At 39.7% G+C, this 10,735-nt stretch overlaps 1 protein-coding gene across 1 annotated transcript in view; it reads left to right on the top strand.

Annotated features, from left to right (window-relative positions):
- DENND5A (DENN domain containing 5A) overlaps positions 1-10,735 on the top strand; it is a 55,629-nt gene that overhangs the window by 8,738 nt on the left and 36,156 nt on the right. Inside the window, exon 3 of the mRNA XM_009288805.2 lies at positions 880-1,067. Coding sequence (XP_009287080.1) covers positions 880-1,067 — 188 coding nt within the window. The remainder of the gene's footprint in view (positions 1-879; positions 1,068-10,735) is intronic.

The raw sequence follows: 10,735 nt of genomic DNA, 5'->3' as shown, positions 1-10,735 counted from the left end.
TATCTTAGCCTTGTGAGCTTCTTCTACACTCTTTCCAGCCTGGTAGCTCGAAAGCATTCTGAATGTTTCAGCAGTTGTATTAGACCACACGCTCTGAGTTATTCTGGTGTTGCCACCTCCTTTACAGTGCATAGATATCAAAACCCACTAAAGATGATTCTGTAGTAGAGGAGGGGGAGGTTTTGGCCCAGCATACTGCAATGTTAACTGCTCTAGTCACCAGCTGCTGAATAAAAAGATCTTTTGGTATGCATGCTGCACAGGTGCATTTAGCACTGCTGTTAAATTCTAAGAGGAGATGAGTCATTTTTACATTGAACTGAGACTTTGGTCATACATTGCAAAGGATAAACGAAGCTGATCCTTTTTATTTTCTACATAGTTATTTCAGTCGCACTGTTGGGTTGGCTGCTATACAGCATGCTTTATAGACATTTAAACACTCTCTTAAAAAATGTTTATCTGAGAGATACCAGATGCCTTGGGTTTCATCCAAGGCTTCCATAGAAAGCCATAAGCACAAAGAAAAGAAATTATTTCCAATGTGTTTCTTAGCTGATTACAATACTGCTTCCATACTTAAACTGGTGTTCTTGGTAACCCTGGTATAGGTAGCAGAGGGTGACTTAATGGATGCTAAGACTCAATTTGCTCATTTCCATATGACTTGTAGAATGACCTACTTTGTGTTGAGCTCTCTTTGTTGTTTCAGCAAAATGTGCTTGGGTGTACAAGTCTGGGCTTTCATTAGGATGCTGCTCAGCTAGTACTGGGTTTTGTGGTTTCTGTTTTAAAGCAAGCTCTCATTTCTTTAACTTAGATTAATTTACTTAAAAATGTTCGTGAAAGAAATATTATTTTTTTCTTGATCTTTTTCAGATTATCAGAGACTGATGACTGTGGCAGAGACCATCACAGCACTAATGTTTCCATTTCAGTGGCAGCATGTGTATGTTCCTATCCTTCCAGCATCCCTCCTTCATTTTCTAGATGCTCCTGTCCCTTACCTCATGGGCTTGCACTCTAATGGGCTGGATGACAGGTCTAAGCTGGAACTTCCTCAAGAGGTGAGAGGAGCTCATCTTGATTGATTAAATATTGTATGTGACTATGAGGGAAGTGAGAAATGAGGCAAAACACTAGTGCTAATTGTAACAGCCATTGTGAAGTTCTCGCTGGCTCTGGTTTGGGATAGCTCTTACTTTACTTTTTGGAGATGCTGGAGTGAATCTGGTGAAATAGATGAATAAACCCCTGTTTTGGAAATTGTATGCTCTGATAAAATTAAACTGTAATTTTACAGGTATTGATGCAGTGGGATTACAGGAAGAACACTTCTGTGCTGCAAAACTTAGCTCTGTAGTGCTAGGAAGCGCAAGAAAGTGCGGTGTGAATTCACCAACTGTGGCCAAAAGGCCATACAGCTGGTTTTGCGTGGTGCTGAGTGAACAAAGCTTGACTGGCTTCAGCCCTGTGCTGTGCTTGGGCTGGTTCCTGGCTGGGTTTCCCCGCACTGCATTTCTGAGTTGGGGTTGGCTTACATGGACCCAGCCTGTCAGGTGTCTGCACCAAAACTATTTAAAATTTTCTTCTAGAATGCATCCTTCAGTCTGCAGCAAAAGTCAGCATCTACTTGAGCAAACCGGTGATCATTGCGATAGTGCTTAGGAAGTCCTCCCTTGTAGTGAGGTTCTGTTAACACTAGCCACTGTATAAAGGAGAAGCAAATGGTCTTTAAAGGTCCTGCAACTCATAGATGGGGCTGGGACTGCGTTCAAACTGTATTTACAGTTTACTTTATTGCACTGTTCACTTCACAAATATTCTTTTTAGGGACATGCCAAGAGAGAGTTTAAGAGCTGGTTGTGAGGATCAGGGGACCAAGAGTGGTTGAGCACTACCTGATGTAGCAAAGGAAATGACTGCAGGAGCCAGTAACCACCTGTGGGAAGTATGTCAGGTGGCTGGCGCCTGGCTGGCTCGTGAGGCAGTTCCATCAGTCATCTGAATGACTTCTCTCATCGAGCACCATTGAATGGTTTATTTGCTCTTCTATATAGAAAATGCTGAGTGTTACAGTATGGGCTGGCTGGCTGTTGTCAAGAAGCTGGACACCCCTGTGGGAAGCGAGTGCTTGCAGAGTTATTAGCTGTGGAACAACACAGCTCTGGCCCCTGCTAGAGTCTGCTTACTTGTAGGTGTAACTTTGCGGGAGAGGGACTGGATAAACCGTGGGAAACACCCCACTTATAGGCACTGGTAGGATTCTCTAATCTCTGCCATTTTCTCTGGTTGTCTGTTTTCTTCTATTATCATTTACATTACCGGGAAAGCAGAATTGTGGCAGGCAGGGGGTTTTGTGGTGGTGTTTTTTATTTTCATTATCAGGCAGTGCTGCAACATAGCTTGACACAAAAAAAACTTCTTAAAAAAGCTGTGTGAAATTAAAGACAAGATATTTTTGTGAACCTCCAGTCTGGTCACCATGCCAACGTTGCTCTTTTTCTGAAATCCATATGCTGATAGTTTTCATTTGTTTCTCCTGGCAAGTTCAAAGGAAAATTTCTCTTCAAACGGTGTTATTTTTTCTATGAAAACTAAAGTATTTAATCTCTTGATTTTTCTTTTCTCTCTCTCTTTTTTTGCACTGGCATAATTATTAACAGAGTAATGTATGTTCTTGCCATGAAAACAGTCTATTGCTTTGGTTTGCTACATTTTTACAAAATTTTGGATGTACTGACAGGCCTAATTAATATGGTTAGTATACTTTTTAGAGAAGATAGCTGGTAAAGTAAAATGCGTGTGTGGATATGTGTGTTAATATGCACCATGGATGTTTTCACTATTATAACAAGCTTCTAAAAGACTGTCCTCCTTTTGTAAAGAATTTCCTCATTTTAAAATCACTGTAATACTTCCAACTAAATAAACGTATTTTAATTTCAAGTAGATATTTCAATTATTTAAAAGGTAAATGGTTTTGAAGAGCTTTATCAGCTTACTTTGGAGGTTTAAAGTAAGGTAGTTGATCTATTTTTAGATGTTAAAAATGAAATCAAAGTAGTATTAAAATAATCTGGCACCTCAATTTACATTTTGTTTTACAGATAGCCTTTTATGAAGGTGGAGGAGTAGATTTTTGATAGTATCTTACAGACATCAGAATTGTCTGGGAGGGCAGGACACACAGGACTGAGATACCAGCAGCAGTGTGCCCATGTGATGGAATTTGCTGGGCTTAAACTTGTCCTTCTGAAGCTTCAGCTTTTCTTTCTTATTCAAAGAGCGAGCTCTTAAAGCTTTGTACACGATGAGTATGACAGTCTGAGATACCCACTTGGTAGTCACTGCTGAGTAAGGTTTCTTGTGAACTGCTGAAGTCCTTAGCATTGCAGGCTGGGAATGTAGCTATGGCATAGAAATGGACTTGAACATGTGCTGGAGATTTCAAAGATGAATGAGAAGTTATCCTATACCAATAGATTTGCTTATCTGAGAGGCAAAGTAGACTGGGAAGAACAGGAGTTCACTATTACTGAGATTTTCATTGTAGAGTGTTTACTTAAAAAACAAAAACAAAACAAAACAAAAAAAAAACAAACCCTAAAACACCAACCCCCCAAAAACCCCCAAAACCTGCTGTTGCAACAAAAAGTAAATATACCATTTTAAAATGTAAAGCAGAATTCAAAGTGCATGCTGGTCTCACTAAGTGAAACTATTGGTCTTACCAGTATTTCTGATACTAGTACTTTAATCGGTCACCTTTAATATATTTAGAATTGCAGATTACAGGTTCATCTCAAAACTACTTTGCTTTATGATTAGGCTTTCAGATACCCCTCACTTAAAGAGCCAAAGAAGCTCTACGCTTAATTCCTGACAGAGAAACTGACAAGGAACGTGCATAAAATGTGTTATTGTAGAACAGTAGGAGAGGGCATATGGATTCTATTATTTGTACTTCAATAAAGACAAATTTATCATCAGTAACAAAAAGGATATTAATATTTAATATTGCTTATCTCTAAAGTTTGGAATGTATATGATCCTTTATGAAATCATCAGGGTTACATGAGGAACTTAATTTCCAAGTCCTGCCTCTAGGTGCCTGATTCATAGGGATGGTAAGTATAAGAATTTTCCTCACTTATCGCAAAGGGTATATAAAGAGCTGTTCTACGTTCTAATTTATTCTGAGTTCTGGAAAAAAAAAAAAATCTTTTTTTTTCTTTTCTTTGTCTTTAAACTGCATAAAATGCATCTCTGTTGCTAATCTATTTACATGGATGCATGGGACAGCTGCTGTTAAAGAAAGCAATATCTAATTTAGTCAAGGGCCAAAGAAGTGAGCTTTGACAGAAAATCTAGTTAGTGCTTCTCAGTTGAAGGGCATTGTGGAAGAATATAATATTGCTATCTAGCATAGCATGGATGCCTCAGTGTCACTCGACTTCTTGGTTGTTGTTTTATATTGAAGTTTTAAAAATACTAATTTGTCTTGCCCAAAGTGTTTTAGGCTAATACATGTGAAAATACTGTCTGTCCTAACTTGGTCAGGTTTCGTTTAAGTCTTGCACACATATGCCATAAGGATTGTTTTGGTTTGCTTGTGGTGGCTCCATATTTTGGTCATATCTGGTGCTTTAAGGGAATGCTTTACCACGGGAGCATGGAACCCCAGCTGTGTCCTAGAAGTTGATGCTTTGTCAGATGATTATAATCTTCAGCAAAATAACTGCATTAGTACAAAATTCAAGTTTAGACTATCCCTTGTGTACATCAGGAAACAGGGCCTGATGGAGAGAGAATTCCTTGAAGTTCACCAATGACTTGAAGACCTGACTTTCTGTGGCCCAGTAAAATTGTAGAAAAGACTCGAGGCTTACTGTAGCACTGAGTTTCTCATACGTGTCAGTGATACAGTGCACTTAAAGTTAGGCTTCCTCTTATATTTATTGCTGCTTTGCTGAGGGCTCTTTCTGTATGCATGAGCGTCCTTGTGGTTTCACTGATAGCTGCATCAGAGGCTTGTAAGGAACCCAGAAGAGAAAGGGGGGACGGGACATGGGAGAAGAGGGGCTCAAATAAGGGGTTGCAGTGGACAAGGGGGAGGGGACGGGACATGGGAGAAGCGGTGCTAGAATAAGGGGCTGCAGAGATCAAAGGGGGAGAACATGTAGCGTCGGGACATGGGAGAAGCGGTGCTAGAATAAGGTGCTGCAGAGATCAAAGGGGAAGGGAAGAACATGTAGCTGTTTCAGATGTTGCTGGCAGAAGTGTGGTTTGTTTATTGGTAAAATTGATCAAAAAAAGTGGTTAAACTAGCTTTCTTGCAGATCATAAACCCAGCAAGTACTAAAATAAGATTGTTTTTTTAATGTGTCTTTGAATTTCCTTTTAAAGAAACTTTTGCAGTGCTATAGCAATATATTTTTAACAAGCAAGTTAATCTGGGCCATTTCATGCTACTGGATTTGCATGTGCATCTCACCACTCTGTAATGCAGGAGAATGGTGGAAATTTAAATTATTTTGAGTGAAAATAAGCAACACTGAGTCTTCCAGCACTGGTTAAATCAAACAAAATGGAGTGATCCCAAGGGTCTTGGGCCATAGCTTTTTCTTTTAGAAAAGTTGAAAGATCTTAAAAACTAAAATCCGGTTTTCTGCTAATATAAGACAGATACATATTCTCAGTATTCTTATTTCAACCATTAAAAAGATCTTATTCAATGCTAAATCTTAACAAATTCTGTGGGTTTTTATTTTTGTATGTTGTTTTAGAAGATAAGAAAGATCTCTTGAAAGGCCTTTTTTCCTCTTGATGTCAACACATTTAGACCAGACTGACCAAGATAACTATTTTGAAAGATAATCACTGCTTTGTATGCATTCTTAGGCTATCTGCTGGTGTGATAGATCCTTGATAATACTGCAAACTTATTGACAGACTTCAGTTTTATGTTTTCCTGTACTTCAGTGCTAAACAGTCGCTTGAGGAGTTAAATTCATGTTTCTGAAAGCTGCAGCTGTAAGTTGTTCTCAGTCACAAATTCTGGGTTGACCAGAATGGTCACAGGACCATTGTAAACACCTTTTTCACAAGCCAGCCGTGTGTGTATGACATAACCATGTTTTCTGTGTAAGTGAAGTGGGTGGTTATTTGCAAGGTTGGGACCTAATACATAAAGATGATGACTGCTGTAGAAATGCTGTAGATGAATGGTTTTTAGTTTTTCAATGCTGCATTCAAGAAGAAGTCTTAACTCAGAACCATGTTTCAATATGACTGTCTAGGAGGGGATGTGAAAACCTGTATGTAACCTATAGTTTGAGCACCTGTGCTGCACAGAGGATTCAAGTAGTGGTGATTGTGCTATCAGAACTGACTGTTCTATATTGTTGTAGGCATCTATTTGCATACCATGTAATTATGTATTAATGTTTAAAATAAAGCATATTTTCTCTTTAAGATGTCAGTGGGGTGGGGAGTTTACTCATTATTAGTGAATATTAGTTCCTCCTTAGACATCCTTTTGGCAGAACCTAGATCACTTCCTTCTATATTTTTGAACAGAGCTGAAAGGAAGGATATGGGCTTGATGCAGGCATTGCTAGATATCTGTGGGGGTTTGGCCCTTATTGTACTTGAGGTCAAACTAAAGAATTGCAATTGTCCTCTGGCTTTGGAATTGATGGGTGTAGTCCAGACCCCACTAAGCCAATGGAAAGTTGTGCTGTTGACCTCAGGGGACCAGGCTTTGGCATCAGATACATGAACATTGACTTATTTGCATCCACACTTCTAAGGTTTGTAAGACTTTCACCTGGACACCCTGTTATTTGTGATGATAAAAGTTTGTGGGAAAGACAAGTTTTTAAATTAGGATGTGACACCCTTGTTCCATGTGACACCCTTGTTCCTTAGTGTAGTGTCTCAGGAGAATCGTTTTATTGTGATGATGTTATGTGCCCTTTCTTGTAACAATCTGCTATTAAAAGTCGTGTAACTATTTGAGGTTTTCTTTTGGTCAGAAAACCGATACCTCAGCAACAAATAAAAGAATATTTGACTGTTCTAGACACCTGAAATACCAAACAACTAACTTAAGGATGTTCTTTCAATTGTATCTCTATTTACACATGTTGCTAAGTATCTTGTCTTTATATCATTTATATAATTAATTTTGTATGTATAAAATGATGATCAGTGTATCCATAGAGGCTTACGTACAGAGCTGTCAGCTATTCACAACTTGCTCAACTCTGCTGCCTCCAGAAACAAAATAAGTAAAACTTTGTGATCAAAGAACTCCTTTATTTTTCTACTTTGTGTACTTGCCCAGTTCCTAGCATGCAAAGTGCTTTGGATGGCCATGATTTCATAAAAAATAAGTGCTATTTCATTTCTCTTGCTTTTTAAAATAAATTGATGGTGGGGACCCCTCTATCCTTACTGGTATTCCTTTCTGTTGGATCTGTAGTGTAGCAGCATTGTGAGACTGACTGTTTTGGTGTCTGCTACTGGCAGTTTATTTACTTGGGATTTCATTTTTACAGAAAAATGTTGTTTTGGTACCTCTTGAAGTGCTTGTGAAGTGAGGTTTCTTTGCCATTTCTGTTCCCTGGGGAACATGGCCTTTTCTGAAGTGCTTACGCAGTTCTTGAGGATGACCTCAGTCTCCCTAAGTTAAGGGAGGCTAAAGCCACTTACTGAATCTCCTTTGCTTATGCTGCTCTGGGTAGTCCTCTAACTTATGGGTTACTAACCAGGCACTGAATAAGTGTAGAGTGTCCCCAAAAATACTTTTTACACTCTTTACAGTATTGCTGCACACTAACTCTTTTTTTTAATGCTTCTATATAGGGCAAATTCTGAGAAATGTCATAGTAAGTTGCATGATAAGCAATCATTGTTAGTGGCTTAGAGTGTTTAAACTATGTGTATTGCTCTTAAAGAGAAACTCTCCAGAAAGGATATTTAACTGTTGGAAGAATTAGCCAAATGAGCCTAGATACTTATAAGCAATTTTAGCAAGCATTAAATTTGGCTTTTTATTCATTGGCAAGGAGTTTATTTTAAGTGTGAAGACTTGAATCTCTACATTAGTAAGGTTAACATTTGGTTACTTTTTGGCCAAGCACTTTTTAGGTACAGCCAAGCTTAACCAAGAGCGATGTTTTCTGCAGAATCTGTGCTACAGCAAGATAATCCAAAAAAGAAGGGAAGTTGAATGTCATCAATAAAAGAGAGTTTAAAAAGGAAGAAATGCAATTAAACTGCTTGAAGAGTTTCTTAATGAGTCTGTCTTGATATTTCTCAGACAGCTTGTGACAAATTAAATGTGTTTTGTTCTTCCCTCAGCACTGATTGGCAGGCATTGTGCCTAGTTTCAAGGCTTTATTTTTCTCATGTCCTGAAGTGCTTTCAGTGTTCCTGATAAATATTAGCTGACTTGACTTCTAATCATCACAGAACCATGTGTATAGTGGGGGTCTTGAAGTTACTAAATTCAGGTGCTTACTTGAAACATGAGAGTTCTTGTGTACATACTGTCCCTTTGTGCTGAGTATTTCTTTGAACGAGAAGCAGATGCACTCTGTGTGCATCCCTAGCCTACCACTGGAGCTGCCTTGCTAGGTAGGCACGCACAACACCTGCTGTGTTTGAGTGTTGTGATTTAACCCCAGCTGGCAACTAAGCACCACACAGCCACTCGCTCACTCTCCCCCGGTGGGATGGGGGAGAGAATTGGAAGAGCAAAAGTGAGAAAACTCGTGGGTTGAGATAAAGACAGTTTAATAGGTAAAGCAAAAGCCGCACATGCAAGCAAAGCAAAACAAGGAATTCATCCACCACTTCCCATCGGCAGGCAGGTGTTCAGCCATCTCCAGGAAAGCAGGGCTCCATCAAGTGTAACGGTTACTTGGGAAGACAAAATGTCATCACTCCGAAGGTCTCCCCCTTCCTGCTTCTTCCCCCAGATTTATATGCTGAGCATGACATCATATGGTGTGGAATATCCCTTTGGTCAGTTGGGGTCAGCTGCCCGGCTGTGTCCCCCCCCAAATTCTTTTGCACCCCGAGCCTACTCGCTGGTGGGGTGGTGTGAGAGGCAGAAAAGGCCTTGACTCTGTGTTGTCACTGCTCAGCAATAACGAAAACATCCCTGTGTTATCAACACTGTTTTCAGCTCAAATCCAAAACACAGCCCCATACTAGCTACTATGGAAAAAATTAACTTTATCCCAGCTGAAACCAGGACACTGAGCAATGTTGATACTGGGGAAATCTAAACAATGACACCTGCCCTATTTAAAAAAATAAAAACTTTTTCTAGGCTGCACCAGAAGCTGTTTCAGAATCAAGGTCTTAGTTCTATTTATTGACCTTGGATTCTTTTGCAACACCTAATTCAATTTGTGATTTAATTTACAGTAAAGGATCTATACGAGAGCTACTAAACTGTTTTATATGCATTCCTTTGAGCATAAGAAATAAATACCAGTATTAAAATGCTAAAACATCAGGAAATGGAGAACTGGAATTCTTCTTTTTACCTTTGTAACTATGCGTAATATTGTAGCAGAGCATAAATTGGACTTTTACATGCAAAGTTCTGTGCAAATCTAGTGTAATATGTCCAGTGGAGCTCTGCTTTAAGAATTACAGTGGTTTTTTTGAATTTTAATGTTGAAGTTCAAGAAATCAAACACAACAGATATTTGTGTTTTAAGGAGAATTGATATCCTAACTGTTCTGTAGAAATGCCAAGAGAGCTAAATCTGTCACAAGTATTAAATGTATGTTTTCACACCAGTTTACTTAAATGAAGGGGTCTCGTCAGGCACAGTTTATCCTAGTCTACCTATGAACAGTCTCATAGCAAAATCTTACAAGAACTGCTTTGTCTTTACTGATGCTTCACTGCTTGTGTACATTGCTCTGATTTCTGGGATTATCCATAATTCATTCAGTGTGAGGTTAACCTCTTCCAATTCTCTTTTTCCTATTAAATTGTGAGAGTGCTTCCATCCTTCTGCACTTACTGAATCATAAGAAATAACTGGAGATTTGTTAGTTCTCATGACTTGATATGTATTTTGCTGCAAAGCTATAGTGAAACCTGAGTTCAGGTGTGCCTCTGAGAATAATGTGATGAAGCTAGGTTGAAGCACCATAATCTGGGTGAAGGGATTTTTTTATAGGGAAGGCTAAGTGACAGTCCATGTTAATTAGGATACTGAAAGGAGCAGGAAAACACACCTGATCAACGCGTGGCTCAGGCGCTGGTGCCATCGGAGGAATTTTGGCTTTTTTGATCATGGGGAGGTTTACATGGCACCGGGCCTGCTGGTGACAGTCGGAGTCCAGCTGTCTCACAAGGGAAAAAGGATCATGGCTCATGAATTGGCAGGGCTCATTGAGAGGGCTTTAAACTAGGTTCGAAGGGGGAAGGGGATAAAACCAGGCTCGCTAGAGATGAGCCTAGGGGTGGTGTGCCGATGCCGGGGGCGAAATCGATAGCCCAGCTCAAGTGCATCTACACCAATGCACGCAGCATGGGCGACAAACAGGAGGAGCTGGAAGCCATTGTGCAGCGGGAGAGATATGACTTAGTCGCCATCACAGAAACATGGTGGGGTGACTCTCATGACTGGAGTGCTGCAATGGATGGCTATAGACTCTTCAGAAGGGACAGGCGAGGAAGGAGAGGCGGTGGGGTGGC

Source organism: Aptenodytes forsteri, unplaced genomic scaffold (genome assembly GCF_000699145.1).
Source record: "Aptenodytes forsteri isolate BGI_AS27 unplaced genomic scaffold, ASM69914v1 Scaffold8, whole genome shotgun sequence".
Lineage (NCBI taxonomy): Eukaryota > Metazoa > Chordata > Aves > Sphenisciformes > Spheniscidae > Aptenodytes > Aptenodytes forsteri.
Note: the sequence above shows the minus strand (reverse complement) of the source record. Positions and strands in the feature narration are given on the sequence as shown.